We start from the raw sequence: 16,875 nt of genomic DNA, 5'->3' as shown, positions 1-16,875 counted from the left end.
GTGTAATGCACGGTTTTTGCACAATGATGGTCTGACGGATAGGTCTGGGTTTAAAATGCAATATGAAAGCCATTTTCCAGAACATGTTGTATCAACTGTAAAATATGATGGAGGCAGTATTATGGTTTGGGTGTGTTTCGTAGTATGAACTATGATTCTGAGAAATATCTAAAATTCTGGACAACTCTGTACTTATCATGTAGCAGCAACATTTCTGTGATGTTCCTTTCCAGTTACAACACATTAAAATGGCTTCCATGGAAGAATGGTTTGATGATATGGGTGTTCTGGAAAATTACCGACCAGTACAGAATTTGTTCTGAACCCCATACAACAACTCTGAGCATTGGTGTAATTTCGGGGTGGTAAGGAGTGGCAATTTCCACCCTAATATTTTGAAGGAAACAAAATGTTCATAATATATGGACATAGAAATACATGATTTACAACTAGACCCTACTTTTTTTGTTATTCTGTTGAATTTACCTCAATGAAAAAAATGATCATTGCAAAATTGCATAGGCTACCCATATAATGTTGATAGGAATATATTTTATTATTGTTTAATTTTACCTCCCCCCCGCCTCAATTCCTTTAAAATGTCACTAATAAGTTCTGAAAAAATGCTGATGGGTAGGCGCCGAACATGACAGACCATGTTCTACACGACTGTCTCGATGATCAGATGTTCAGATTACCTACTGTACACATATTTTCCGAGTGATGGAGACACGATTTGGCTGTTATACTATAGTGTTTGTCTCATGCACCTCGTGTAGTTACATTTAATGGCTGTTCTGATTTGTTGCATTCTTCAATATTTTTTAACACCTAAATAGAAAGGAAACTCTCTACTGTATTTATTTTCTTACGTTTAATTTGTGCCAGTTTGCTTAATATGTATTACAATATTTTAACCCTACAAGTGCCATGCAGTATAGTCTGTATTGTCAGGAAAATAATGTAGAAAATTACTTGCTGGAATAATAATTAATTTTAGTCACTTTTAATGGGCACGTTTTTATGAATGATACAGCATTTTAAAGAGGAAGGTTTGTGCATTATTTGCAACATCAATACAAGATACATATTTCAAAACATTTTGACAGAAGTCTTCTATTTTAATTTATTTTTATTTTTAGATTCAAAGTTTGAGGTGTTTTTCTGAAAAATATTGCCTAGTAAGTACATACTATTCGAATACACAATTTGTTGAAAATATCATGAACTAACATCACACAATGTTTCAGGCTTCTAAGTGTGTACCTGTGTCCTGAACACTGAAGAACATTTGAATTGAACACTACATAGAGATTCAATAATTGTTAGGTCACTAGCTTTTAGTCACACGGCAAATGCCTTTTAAATCCTTTTGGTCTGTGATCGTGCTCTAACTGTCCCCAACACTTCTCATGGATTCCAACACTGCACCCTAGGCACCAGTGTGATGATCTTCCCCTCTTTTTTGTTGGACTACATACTGCACACTTTCACTCTTGACGTGCAGGCAATTTCACATAGCAATGGCTACTGTCTCCAGACGGTCCAGGTGATGGCTTCCAGGCCTAGCTGGGGTTGGTTTCTTTGCCAGTGTCTCCACTACTTCAACAATGTAGTCGTGATGATTCATCTGGAGGCAGATGTCAGTGTTGTCACAGTAGGCAATGTACATTGTCACGTCAAGCAAATTTTGAAGGATTTCTCTCCAGTATCTCCTTGTAGCATGTTTTGCAATAACATGATGCACCTTCTGGTCCTTCAATTCTACTTCACCCATGTGTTTATTGTAGTGTTTGGCAATATGCAATGGTTTGGATACCTTCTTACCATTTTTCGCCTTCACCAACACCGTTTCAGCATGACATGCAGTGGAAAGGCTATATACAGGTTTTCTGAATTTCTTCTCATTGAACCCACAAGCTAGCACCTCCCCCTTTCTATAATAGAGGACATCACCAGCTTGCAGTTTTGTTTTCATGAGCTCTTTAGGAAGGCACTTAGAATTTGCTCGGACTGTTCCCGTGAGCATGATCCCTTTCTAATGGAGAACATCTGCCAACTGACACTTTGTATAGAAAATGTCAGTAAACAAATAGTACCCCTTATTATATAGGTTGGATTTACCAACAATTTCAGTAACTCCTTTCTGTTGCATGCCATCTGGGTCACCTGAGGCAAAAATGTAATTGTCATTATACAGCTCACTATGCAACATATATCTAGTTTTGCTTTCACACAGTTCAAATTTTTGATGCCAAATTGAGCATGTTTCTTACTGTATTTGGCATGTACTGTATGAAAGCAAGTCTATTTTTCATTCCAATTAAGGATTCATCTAGTGAGACTTCCTGTGCAGGAATATACAATTTCTTCCACAAAGAATTTAGGGAGTCTAGCAATGGTCTCACCTTGTGCCACGAATCATACCCAAGTTCATTCTTTGGAACTGCTGTGGCATTTGAATTCAAATGTACCACTCTGTTAATTAATTGGAAGTCATTCCTGGACATTGCATTTGAAAATAATGGCATATACTGGGAAAATCTAATGTCCCAGTGTTTTTTCCATCCTTTTAGGGATTTAAACCCACATTCAAAATAATGCCTAACCACTTTTTTAGTTTTGCCTTATCTATAGATTTGAACATTTTTCAGTCTGCTGTGAGGACGTGTCTCCAGATAATAGATAGATAGATAGATAGATAGATAGATAGATAGATAGATAGATAGATAGATAATGCCTTTAATGGTGGCGAAGTTAGGGCTCAAGGCCCTCTCTTACACTTAACCACTAGAAGAGTATACATGTACATAACTTATACAGTCTGAATAATCTGAATGCTGTTCTAACAATTCAGCAGCATAATGATTTGTTTCACTAGCTATCATCCCCCACATTTCTTCAGGAGAAAAGAGATTAAAATAAGACATAGGATTTGAATTTCTGGGGATGTTAGCTTGGAAGCCAGTTTTTCTTGGCATAAAATCAATACCATTTTTTACAGGCTCTGGTTCGCTAACTTTCTGCCATGAGACATCTGAATGACTGATTGTATCACTGATGGGATCAAGTGGATTACAACTAATAATCCGATTGAGGCGTACCAGCAGTGGTATATCATCTTCATCATCAGGGTGTTCAAATGTTTGGACATCCCTAAATCCACTTCCTTGGGCATCCTTAGAATCATGTATGCTGTTATCATCTTTTTCAGAATCACTGCTATTAATTTTACTGTCTTGCACATCACTAAAATCACTCTCATCTTCCAATAAACTACTTATTCTCTCAAGATCTCCTGAAATGTTTTCAATTTGGTCAGTCATATCTGTTTACAATGACCACAGGGTCCATGCATCTTCGAGTAAATACAACAGAAATACATATCCTATTAGAGTACCAACTTAACTAAACGCAATCATGAAAATTCCTCGTCATCCGCTTCCAAGAATTGCGAAAAGATGTTGCTATATGTCTGAAAATATGCATGTAGTCAGAGTCGATTCTTTCGGTCCTGGCACTACAAAGCAAATGGAAGAGTTGGAAAAAAATAGACTATTGGCACTTGTGGGGTTAAGTAAAAATGTTATCCTTATGAAGAAGCAATTTTCATACTTGATTAACACTATTAATTTTACTTGTGAATAAATATGTACAAGCCTATAACATTTGTTAAAATACTTTGAAGCCAATCTGTTGGTTCTACAAGACATTTTAAGGACTGACTCTGCCAATGATAGACAAGCCAATGCTCCGTTAAAAAGCATCAAGGATTTCAATTTTTTATTTGATTTGATTTTACTCAGAAGAGTTCTAACGCAATGTGACTCATTATTATTATTATTATTTTTTTGTTATTTGCTTTACGTCGCACCGACACAGATAGGTCTTATGGCGACGGTGGGACGGGAAAGGACTAGGAGTGGGAAGGAAGCGGCCATGGCCTTAATTAAGGTACACCCCCAGCATTTGCCTGGTGTGAAAATGGGAAACCACGGGCTGCCGACAGTGGGGTTTGAACCTACTATCTCCCGAATACTGGATACTGGCCGCACTTAAGCGACTGCAGCTATCGAGCTCGGTGAGTCATTATCAAAGACCTCCAGTCCAGCAGTGTGACCTATGAAGTTGTCAAATCAGTGAACAACAGGACGTTTGATGTTTTAGAACTGAAGATTTTTTCTCAATATTGTTCAATCACTACAAGGAGGTAGCAGAGAAATGTGGATTTAGCCTTGCAGAGTTGCAAAGAAAAGGCAACAATCGAGCAAAAATTGGCGGTGGAAATAAGCTCCATTTGAGACAGTGCAAAAATACCGTAAAATGGGGTAAATGGGAACGATTTTATAGATTTTTCTGTTGCTGTTTTCTTCATTTAGGTAATACATTTGTGCATGTGAGGTCAGATAGCTAGTTACGGTACATGAAATGAACAGTTTGGTACAAAGAGTTATGTGATATTGACTGAAAAATTAGTGTTCCCATTCAACCCAAATGTGGGGTCAATAGGAACAGATACTTAAGGGTCCTGTCGTCCTAAAACATGTTACAAAATGTCACCACCACCGCCGCCGCCGCCGCCGCCGCCGCCGCCGCCACCACCACCACCACCACCACCACCACCACCAACAACAACAACAACACTTGACTTATAAGTTTCACAGACATCTTCATATTCAGGCCACAAAAATTTGTCCGCTATCAACTTTAGTTGGCACATACTTCAGAAACTTTACTGTAAAGCATTCATTGTCAAAACTGATGACTGTTTCAATTAAATAGGATTGCTTTGAAGAAATAGGGCGATTTGATTATGATGTGGATGGAGAAGAAAAATCCACCATAATCCAGTCACCTTCTTCAATTCGTGCTTTCTTCACATACACACCCCTCATTATTGCTTCATCTGGATACGGTTCACAATTGCAGTCCTGCCTTACGTGTGATTTAAAGTTTTGATTCTGGCGTTCATTGGTTGGGACGGGCAACTTTCTTTTACTGGCATATTTATCAGTAGGAACTTCTTTTTCTTTTGAGATCTCCTTCTGCTGCTGCTAATCATCTGACAGATGTCCTTCTCGGCTATCATTTTCCAAGTCGTCAGCTTACACGCTCTGACCAGGAGGAATGTTTTGCTTTCTCTTTCTAATTCTTACTGTCCCAGGACTGAACCTCATATCATTGAGTACAGAAACAATGCAGCCATCAGTGATACCATTACTTCCTTCAACATCGTCCACTGTTTCTTCTGCTGATGAACGGGGCAAGCAACTTAGAATACGGTTTCTGTTCTGTTTTGACACATTCGCTGAGATCAAACATTTCGGTGACGGTTAAGGAAACTGAGGGCAAAGTCATAACTGGCATATTGTTTCTGAACCTCTTCACAGTCCCTCCCCTTCTATCAAGGTAAGCCTTAACAATACATCGGAAGTCGTATGCATCAAATGGATAACCTGAGGAAGAACACGTCACCAGCTGATCAATCAAATGCTTTTCAGTATCAACACCAAACAATGCCTGTCCACCTTTTGGCTTCATTTCTATTCTTTCTTCACTTTCATTACATTTCATATGTCAGTATAACACTGTTGTAGGAATGGCATATTTCTCTGAACATTTTCTGTATGATAATCTTTTAATATCCTCTAATGCAGCAGAAATTGTTTCTGGTGGGTTTTTCCTGTGGATTTTGCCCCCCTGATCTTGCGTGTATTGCCTTGGCATCTTTCTTGTTCAAATGGAATACTGCTCTTTGCAGACTAGAGACCCTTTCTTTGTTTGCTTCACAACTGAGATCCGTCCATGTAGTGAGTTTTCTGATACGGGATCTGGAGTCCTGTTCTGGATGTAATTTCATGGAGTTTTTCAATGCATGCAATCACTTCCTGTCTGTTACTGGACAACACTGCTAAGTCATCAGCAAAGGCCAAACACTGTAACTTAATTTTGTTTTCACGTAATCTGCCAAGAGTTATTCCTTTAACTTATTTATCCCAAGTCCTAATCACTTTTTCCAAAACAAGATTAAACAATAAAGGGGACAACCCATCTCCTTATCGGACTCCTGTTTTAACATCAAATGGTTCAGACAATTCCCCTAAGAATTTAACCTTGGAACTGGTACCTGTTAGTGTTTGCTTGATTAATTCTCTTGTGTTCTTGTTTACTTTGAATTCTTCCAGTGCACAGAAAAGTGTTGGTCTATGTATAGTCATATGCCTCTTTGAAGTCCACAAAAGTAATAACCATTAGCCTGCTTTTATGAATTTGTAGGATGGTCTTGAGGTTAAGAATCTGTTTTGTGCATGACTTGCCTTTCCTGAACCCTGCCTGATATTCTCCAATCTGTTTGTATTTCGCAAGTCTCTTGAGTAGGAGTTTTGAAAGAATTTTGTAGGTGACTGCTGTTAGGGAAATACCTCTGTAGTTATTTATGTTAGTTTTATCCCCTTTCTTATGTAATGGGTGAATTATTGCACACTTCCAGTCTTCAGGAATTGTTTCACTGGTCCAGATACCGAGCTCGATAGCTGCAGTCGCTTAAGTGCGGCCAGTATCCAGTATTACAAGTAACAACTCTCATTATTGTTCCGTATTGAAGATGACATTAAATTATCCTTGATATCTATGCCTTTTAAATTATCCTTGATATCTATGCCTAACAGTATCCAGTAATCGGGAGATAGTGGGTTCGAACCCCACTGTTGGCAGCCCTGAAGATGGTTTTCAGTGCTTTCCCATTTTCACACCAGGCAAATGCTGGGGCTATACCTTAATTAAGGCCATGGCCGCTTCCTTCCCATTCCTAGGCCTCTCCTTTCCCATCGTCGCCATAAGACCTATCTGTGTTGGTGCGACGCAAAGCAAATAGCAACTGGTCCAGATATCTGTAAGAATTTTATGGATCTTCTGAGAGATTTCTGTCACCTAGTTTCCACATTTTGTCAATTATAACCATCTTTCCCTGAAGCTTTGTTGTTTTCTAACTCGTGTATTATCTGTTCAACTTCTTCTATTGTTGGAGGCTCAGAATCAGAATTTGGTTCTGATGTTTCAAAAGTGAGTTGGTCAGTAGGAGGTTTGCAATTTAGAAGGACTTTGAAGTGATCTGCCAAAAGGTTATAGTTTTCTTCATTATTTGTTCCTAAAGTTCCATCTGGCTGCTTAAAACATAGAGTGAGTGCCCTATAACTCGTCAGTTCTTCTTTAAAGGTTCTGTAAAAGCTCCTAGTATTGTTTTTCTTGAACTCTTGCTTGATTTTTGCCAGTCTGATCTCTGACCATTGTGACATTATTATTGAAAACCTACAACCTGTTTTCCAGTCATTGACCGGGTCAGGGATGTAATGAATGAATCAGATATAGGCTATTAGTACGATGGGGTCGCCACTCCCAAAGTGATTTTTATTAATGCCTGATAGATGTTCTGAAATGAGAATGGAGAGTGTTGCTGGAATGAAAGATGACAGGTAAAACCGGAGTATCCGGAGAAAAACCTGTCCCGCCTCCGCTTTGTCCAGCACAAATCTCACATGGAGTGACTGGGATTTGAACCACAGTATCCAGTGGTGAGCGGCCGACATGCTGCCGTCTGAGCCACAGAGGCTCACATTATTATTATTATTAATTCTTGACTATATATATTAAACTGTGAAGAGCTTAAAAGCCTTTACACAAGAAACCTATAACGCTGTCTGTGAACACAAATTGCAGAGCTTTGAAAATGGGAATGCAATCTATTTTAAACAGAGAAATCACTGATTACTGTGATTAATATACTTCATATGCTACCTACAATAGCTGCTGTGTTACAATTCTCTGTTGTGATGTGTCAGCCTCCTGTCGTACCACCTTCACTGTACTTCTCTGATGTTGAGAACGAACTTCACTATTACCATTGCCAACCCCTGCAGTAGATGATGGGTGCAATGAATGATCCAGCTCTTCTCTGAAACAAAAAAACATAAAAAATGAAAATTTATATGCAGTTACTTAACACATAAAAACAAAACTGTTCCTTGTATTTATAACCTTAAGGTTAGCAAACTGTCCGGCTAAAATAATCTTTAAAGGTCCACCATTAATGGTGACGAGCCTATTTCTTGAATTCTAAATTTATATCTAGTCATCATCATCATCAACATCATCAATGTCCCACTCCAGTTGCCTGGGTGTGGTTTTATATCTACAGTCCTATAATAGAAACATTAACAAATGTGTGTGCGATCAATGACTCATCAAAAGCAATAAAAATAGTATATTTCTGATTCACTTAAGAACTAGGTACCTACTGTACACTGTGGTCACCACTCCTATGAACAAAAAAAACTGTGAATGTATTAGCAGTTATTGGGATATGGGCTGAGAATTGTACCTCAAAACTATTCCTGATAACATCTCAGCATTTTCTTAGAGTGAAAAGGAGAAAAACAGCACTCAGTATGATTGTCAACAATATGAATATTCAAATTTGTATCTTTCAGAAGAACAATTGCTCTCCCTCAAGCACATTGGAACACTGCATGTGAGAATCATCAGCATTTACAACTATGTCCTAACCCTGTTTGAAGACCCTACTGCATTCACTCGACAGATCCTTAGTCTTAATGGGGGAAGAACTGGGATATATGAAGAGAGAATGTGAAAATGCCATTTTACAAAGATGTGGAGATTGTCCTTTAGTGTTTTCAAGTTTGCCCCGTCTCCCCCTTTTGCTCTCTCTTCCCTTACTGACCTGTAATTGCATTTATCCTATTATGTGTTCCTCCTATTCATGTCCCTATCAATCAATATATGACTTGATTAAACATAATTTGTCCTTTCTATTACTTGTCCTTAACCAAAAAATACCATTCAGATACATCCTTGTGTTCAATAGAGAAAAACAACAAATCTTCAAAAAGAAAATAATGGGGTAAAGAGAATAAATATATTAATGTCATACAGTTTAAAAGAGAGATTATACAAGACTTAGCAAGAATTTACAAATATTGTCCACCTATTCAGTACAAAAATATTGCTCATGAATATTTAAGAACATTAAGAAGGTCCTTGGCTTTTGCCCGCATGGTGAAACTCGGTGGAATACCGATCACCATACCATCCATCATATGCTAGCTGACTCTTTACAAAAGAGAGGATATACCACTCATGAGGAAGTTTCTGGAATCACTATACAAAGGAGCACGAAGCGAATGGACACCATAGCCTTTAAAGCTCACTTAAAAACTGCTGTATACTAGATTCAACTGTTAGGTTTGAAATGAGTTCAGACCAGCCACAGGAGTTTGACTATGAAAATAATATTTACAAACCTACAGTTCCCTACTATAAAATAAGCACAACCTTGAACGTATTGACGTGATTGGATTGATGGTGAATGTTCGTGGAACAATACAAAGTCTTTTTGTGAAGACCTGTAAACTGTTACATATCCCAAATAATACCATGAAAGAAATTGCAATCTCAGCAATAAAGGAATCTGTCACGATATTACTGTACTAAATCACTTATATACTACGTAACAATGTGTTTTTGTCCTTAATCATTTCTACTCTTTTTCTATCTTTTATCAGCAATTGTATAACCATGTTATTTGCCTTTGTTATGCTTTGTCTTTGTACAGCCTTGATAATTTTCATGAAGCCAATAAAATAACATTAAGTGCAATTTTGAAGAGGGACTTGATTACAAAATTGTGCGTCAGGTAAACTAATTCAGTTAAAAATTCTTAGCAAGAATTTACAAATATTGTCCACCTATTCAGTACAAAAATATTGATTTTGCATGATAAATTTTTGCATCCAGTATTTTGATTTCCAATCTGTATTAACAGTAAAGGTAAAGAGTACATTTCCATATCTTTGACCAGTTTCAATTTCAAAACAATTTGTTTAAACCTTTTTGATATGACTGCTCCTTAAGTGCGTACAGTTCTGATATCAGTAGTCATTGCTTCTTTTCCATTACCTTTCTGCTCCAGTTTTTTTCACAATTTCATTCTGAAAACACCATCATAGACCTTGTCTTAAACAGTTCATTGTAATATCCTTTCCATGTACCTGTGTGCTTTTTGATGTTTCATGTGATAATAAAAACAGGCTTTACTGTTGATCTCCTGAATCTAAAACCAGTCTGTTCTTCCTTTATTTGTGCCTTTTCCTTAACGACCTTCTATACATCGACAGTGTGTTCTGTCAAACAATTGAAAGGTAGGAACATACCACGATGGGCATATCCATCTGAGCACACAGTCTACTTACAGGCTCATTTATATGGTTACCAATCCAGTTAGGCATGTTCTATTAATTTTCAAATGTGGCCAAGAGGTGGCAGATGCTACCCAACTTGATTTCATATTGTAAAGGGTAAGTCTTCCAAAATGCAAAAAAAGACGATCCTCATTTCCTTCACTTGAGTCATGTTTATGAACAAACATAGCAGCATTGTGAACTGGTGTGGATGATATGACTGGCTTGAGAATAATGATGTTGAGAGTGATCATGAATTTATGCAAAGTAAAAATAATTCATCTTCAAGTGAAAGTGATGAAAGAAATCTGCTTTGAGCCCAAGGGACCACTGACAACAGGTAATGCGAGATACACCCATGCAGCAGCAGCAGCAGCACCAACATGGACAGGAACAAATGACTGTAATGACTGGATTTGGGAAATTTCATGATAATAAACCTGTCAATATTACATTGAAATCAGTTTATAAACTTAGGTCGGAAGATAACCCAAAAGAACCCCACGGGGTGAATGAATTCCTAATGGGTCAGACTATAGTATGACGGATATCAGAGACTAAGAAGGAGGTGCAGGTTGGAAAGAAATAGAGTTAGAAATGGCTGTGGAAGTAAGGAGAAATTGAAGGAACTTACTAGGAAATTGAATCTAGCAAAGAAGTCAGCTAGGGATAACATGATGGCAAGCATAATTGGTGGCCACACTAATTTTAGTGAAATATGGAAGAGTATGTATAGGTACTTTAAGGCAGAAAAAGATTCCAAGAAGGACATTCCAGGAATCATTAATGAACAAGGGGAGTGTGTAAGCGAGGATCTTCAAAAGGCAGAAGTATTCAGTCAGCAATATGTAAAGATTGTTGGTTACAAGGATAATGTCCAGATAGAAGAGGTGACTAATACTAAACAAGTATTAAAATTTACCTATGACAGCAATGACATTTACAGTAAGATACAAAAGTTGAAAACTAGAAAAGCAGCTGGAATTGATAAGGTTTCAGGGGATATACTAAAGACAATGGGTTGGGATATAGTACCATATCTGATCTGAAGTACTTGTTTGATTATTGTTTGCATGAAGGAACTTTACCAAATGAATGGAGAGTTGCTATAGTAGCCCCTGTATATAAAGGAAAGGGTGATAGACATAAAGCTGAAAATTACAGGCCAGTCAGTTTAACATGCATTGTATGTAAGCTTTGGTAAAGCATTCTTTCTGATTATATAAGACAAGTTTGCAAAATTAATAACTGGTTTGATAGAAGGCAGTTTGGGTTTAGGAAAGGTTATTCCACTGAAGCCCAACTTGTAGGATTCCAGCAAGATATAGCAGATATCCTGGATTCAGGAGATCAATTAGACTGTATCGCGATTGACCTCTCTAAGGAATTTGATAGGGTAGATCATGGGAGACTACTGGCAAAAATGGGTGCAATTGGACTTGACAAAAGAGGGACTGAATGGGTGGCTCTGTTTCTAGAAAATAGAACTCAGAGAATTAGAGTAGGTGAAGCTTTATCTGTCCCTATAAAAATTAAGAGGGGAATTCCTCAATGCAGTATTACTGGACCTTTATGTTTTCTTATATATATATATATATATATATCAATGATATGTGTAAAGAAGTGGAATCAGAGATAAGGCTTTTCGCAGATGATGTTATTCTGTACAGAGTAATAAATAAGTTATAAAATTGTGAGCAACTGCAAAATGACCTTAATAATGTTGTGAGATGGACAGTAAGCAATGGTATGATGATAAACGGGGATAAAAGTCAGGTTGTGAGTTTCACAAATACGAAAAATCCTCTCAGTTTTAATTACTGCATTGATGGGGTGAAAGTTCCCTTTGGGGATCATTGTAAATACCTAGGTATTAATATAAGGAAAGATCTTCATTGGGGTAATCATATAAATATGACTGTAAACAAAGAGTACACATCTCTGCACATGGTTATGAGAGTATTTAGGGGTTATAGTACGGATGTAAAGGAGAGAGCATATTTGTCTCTGGTGAGACCCCAACTAGAGTATGGTTTTTTTTTTTTTTGCTAGGGGCTTTACGTCGCACTGACACAGATAGGTCTTATGGCGACGATAGGATAGGAAAGGCCTAGGAGTTGGAAGGAAGCGGCCATGGCCTTAATTAAGGTACAGCCCCAGCATTTGCCTGGTGTGAAAATGGGAAACCACGGAAAACCATCTTCAGGGCTGCCGATAGTGGGATTCGAACCTACTATCTCCCGGATGCAAGCTCACAGCCGCGCGCCTCTACGCGCACGGCCAACTCGCCCGGTAGAGTATGGTTCCAGTGTATGGGACGCTTACCAGGATTACTTGATTCAGGAACTGGAAAAAATCCAAAGAAAAGCAGCTCAATTTGTTCTGGGTGATTTCTGACAAAAGAGTAGCGTTACAAAAATGTTGTAAAGTTTGGTCTGGGAAGACTTGGGAGAAAGGAGACGAGCTGCTCGACTAAGTGGTATGTAATACCAATGTAATGGTCCGTTATTGGACATTATAAATTTTCCAGCTAACTCATTCTTGGTTGCCTGCATTTCGCCCTCGTGTGCTAAGCTGGGCTTGTTAGTTGGTACTTAGCACACCTCCCAAGATGCAAGGCTAGTGCATACCGAGGAGGCCACTGCATAGGCTACTTGAAGCCACCAGCAGTGCCAATGCACTATGAGAGCTATGTCTCATTTCCAAAAATTGATGCCTGCCTGGCCATCAGATGATATAGATGTTGAACATAAAATATTTGTCCTGAATGAGTAAATTTATAATACCAATGTAATGGTCCATTATTGGACATTATAAATTTTCCAGCTAACTCATTCTTGGTTGCCTGCATTTCGCCCTTGTGTGCTAAGTTGGGCTCGTCAGTTGGTACTTAGCACACCTTCGCTATGGGAATCAACATCTATATCATAAGTGGTATGTTCCAAGCTGTCAGTGGAGAGATGGTATGGGAGGACATCAGTAGATGAATAAGTTTGAATGGTGTCTTTAAAAGTAGGAAAGATCACAATATGAAGATAAAGTTGGAATTCAAGAGGACAAATTGGGGCAAATATTCGTTTATAGGGAGGGGAGTTAGCGATTGGAATAACTTACCAAGGGAGATGTTCAATAAATTTCCAATTTCTTTGCAATCATTTAAGAAAAGGCTAGGAAAACAACAGATAGGGAATCTGCCATCTGGGCGACTGCCCTAAATGCAGATCAGTAGTGACTGATTGATCATGTTCAAGAACTTTACTTCAGTAAAGAGGTTCATACATTTCTGTTTGGAATCCCTAGAATAAAAAATAAAAGGATTAACTGAGAAAGATTAGACCTGTTATAATAATAGTTTTATTGTGCACAAATGTGCACAGAGGAAACCTTTCATTAATCACCAGTGGAAAATTTTACAAGCAATTCCATACAGTGCCTGTAACTTAACACATATTAGCTATCACAGTAGTTATAATAAGATGACTAATGCGCTCTGCATAAGTGTTTTCTTTTTTTCCTCTTACAATTTGCTTTACATTGCACCAACACAGATAGGTCTTAAGGCGACGATGGGATAGGGAAAGCCTAGGAGTGGGAAGGAAGCAGCCGTGGTCTTAATTAGGTACATGGCCGATGACCTAGATGTTAGGCCTCTTTAAATGACAAACATCATCATCAATTTAGGTACAGTTCCAGCATTTACCTGATGTGAAAAAGGGGGGAACCACGGAAAACCATCTTTATGGCTGCCGACAGTGGGGTTCGAACTCATTATCTCCTGGATGCAAGCTCACAGCTGCGCACCCCTAACTGCACGGCCAACTCGTCCGGTTGCATTAGTGATAGTCCTTGATCTACTCACTTACTGAACAGATCCTTGAGGAAAACTTCTGAATATGGTATCTTTCGCATACTTGGTCACATAGCCTACATACACAGTTTATGTCTGGTTCATAGAATACTTTATTCCTACACAACTTGAAATGGAAACTGTGAACAGCCAATCTTGTGACTATATATCTCGGCTGGTAGCCTGTTTCCGTCCATCTCCAATCTGTCATGGCCTCCGTCAAGTAGAAGTCATCCCAAATGCCCCTCTTTCTTTCCTTTTAGCTTATGCATAAGTTAATCATATGAAACACCTGCTGGTAAAATAAGATTGTATCTCAGGTCCTCAAAGAGGAAGGTTTCCCTTGCAGGTTCGTCAACAAGACGCGATCTTGTCGTCTTTCATACACTCAGGACTCGCTTTAGATAGCCTATCTCGATTTTATCTTTTCCAGATCCTCTAACTGCTTCACACTCAGGAATTCTCCTATAATCTCAAGCCCATAGGTTAACACCGGGCTCCTAAATAGGTTGGTGTGAAATGTATCATTCTTCAATGACCTCTCAAAATTCATTACAGGTGGCCTTGAAATGCATTTTGTTTAATGACATTAAGCATTCACTGTTATGTATCTTCATAGGTTCACAACCTTCTGATTTTTCACCAAATAATATTGGTGCTGCATTTCACAAGCTATCAAGTGGTTCTTTTAACATTAATTTCAAGCACGGATGCATCAACATTTAAGGAATTATATCCTGAAAATATCATCTTTAAGAAAACTGTATTTTAGCACTAAGTTTTTAGATTTATAACAGCACATGTTCACTAATTGTAATTTTTGTCTTGGGTCCTAGAAAGTAAGGATGTTTTGCAAGTTTTTTATGATATTGCTGATGAAGAGAATGGTATAAATTTCTCAAAACAGGTATGAATAATGTAGATTAACTATGTTTTAGTGAAAATATAGGGTATTGAAAGAGGAAGTGAGTGCTCTCTTGTAGTCAATAGGCAGTGGCGGCAGACTGTGCTAGTGTAGCTATGGATGAACAGCGCTGCTCGCACTATACAAAACGTACACAAAATAAAATCTCTAAAACTTCCAGTTGCCAGAATGACATATTTGAATAGATGAAGCTGGTAAACACACTAATTTAATGGCTGAAAAGATTTGAACATCAGTAATTCTGAAATGACTTACAAAGTATTGAGATATAGTTGAAACTATTATGCATTTCACATTATCTAAGACATATACAAAAAGTTTTAACTCACCCTCGAAAGAGTTAATCGTCTGGAACCTGGGAGAACTTCCGGGACGATTTCGCTGATTTGGACGGTAGCAGCTCTTTCCTTATTTCTTTTGTATGGAAGAAGAATTGGCACTTAATGTAATGAAACACTAAGTTTCCCACAAGGTCATATTTGTTGTATCCAAAGTCTGTGGGTTGGACAACTACAGAATCTATGCTGTCCAAACATGCAAAACATATATCACCCCATAAATTTTGTTCTGATCGCTATTTTTCTGAGACGATCTCTTCTACTTGCAATAGCAACTTAAACACACACCGTGAAGGATAAGTCAAGTATCGCAAGCCTTTCTTTGTTCCATAATCTTTAATGAGGGTAAATGTTGCCAGTAGGGGCTGCCTGACCAAGGCGGTAAAGGTGTGCTCGGTTCGCCCGGAAGGACATGGGTTCGAATCCTCACCAGGAAGTCGTAAAATTTAAGAAACAAGATTTCCACTTCCGGAGGTGCATATGGCCCCGAGGTTCACTTAGCCTACACCAAAAATGAGTACCAGGTTAATTCCTGGGGGCAAAGGCGGCCAGGAGTAGAGCTAACCACTCTACCCCATCACGTGCTGAGGTTAACAACGGTGGAAGCCTTTACCTTCCACTCCTCCAAGGGCCTTCATGGCCTGTACGGAGGTGACTTCGCTTTTTAAATGTTGTTGGTGGAAGCTAAGGCGGCTGTTTACTACAAAGGGTGCGAGCACAATCTAAGTAGTCAACATATTTGTCACTTTTTCTTACTATGTAGCCTGCCAAGTGAAACACTAAATTCTGTTTTGTGAGGTTTCCCTCGTAAGGAAGAGTTATTTCATTTTCCCACTCACTAAGTACTATTTTATTCTTTAATTTTGACCTCTTCTGAATCTTTAATTTCTTTATTCTTACCTTCACTTTCTTTAGCCACTGCACGGATATGACTAACAAATGAAGTGAGGGGGGTGATCTATCACTGACTCGCAATTTGCGGTCGAATTTAAGGTGAGTTTGGTAGGTACAGTATATACACAGACTGCAGCATGTGTAAATGTAAAAAGTCCACAGTGGAAGGGTGATCGTCACAACTAAGAGAACACAAAATACCGAAATGGCGCTCCAAATGATCTTGATTAAATTTTACCGCCAGGACATTCCTAAATCCTCTGCTCCAAAAGTAGTCCGACATTTCCAGAGTACTTTTCAAGGTTACTCTTAATAATTCCAAATTTCTTGAAGATGCAAATGTGTTTTTCTGAGATGTGATGTTTTCTAAAAATTCCAGCAATATTTTGTGTGAGAATCTTTATAAAGCCCTTTTACGGGCTATGTGGAGTTAAGGGCATCTGCAAGATTATTGATTTCTCATGTGAAAATTTCTGTGTGCTCACTAACACTGAATTCATTATGCTTGATTTCTTTAAACAGCTTAAGTGCGTCAGCTACACTATTACTGAATAACTTAAAAACTAACCTGGCGTTCATCCTCTGAAATGAGGTTGGGTCTATGTGAGAGGATGTTAT

At 38.2% G+C, this 16,875-nt stretch overlaps 1 protein-coding gene across 1 annotated transcript in view; it reads right to left on the bottom strand.

Moving 5' to 3' along the window:
* The window catches only part of Atf-2 (Activating transcription factor-2), a 136,220-nt gene that overhangs the window by 47,249 nt on the left and 72,096 nt on the right, over nt 1-16,875 (bottom strand). Inside the window, exon 5 of the mRNA XM_067147599.2 lies at nt 7,799-7,951. Within this exon, the coding sequence (XP_067003700.2) occupies nt 7,799-7,951 (153 nt within the window). The remainder of the gene's footprint in view (nt 1-7,798; nt 7,952-16,875) is intronic.

This window comes from Anabrus simplex, chromosome 5 (assembly GCF_040414725.1).
Source record: "Anabrus simplex isolate iqAnaSimp1 chromosome 5, ASM4041472v1, whole genome shotgun sequence".
NCBI classification, from domain to species: Eukaryota; Metazoa; Arthropoda; class Insecta; order Orthoptera; family Tettigoniidae; genus Anabrus; species Anabrus simplex.
The sequence above is the reverse complement of the archived record's forward strand: the minus strand, read 5'-3'. Positions and strand labels throughout refer to the sequence as shown.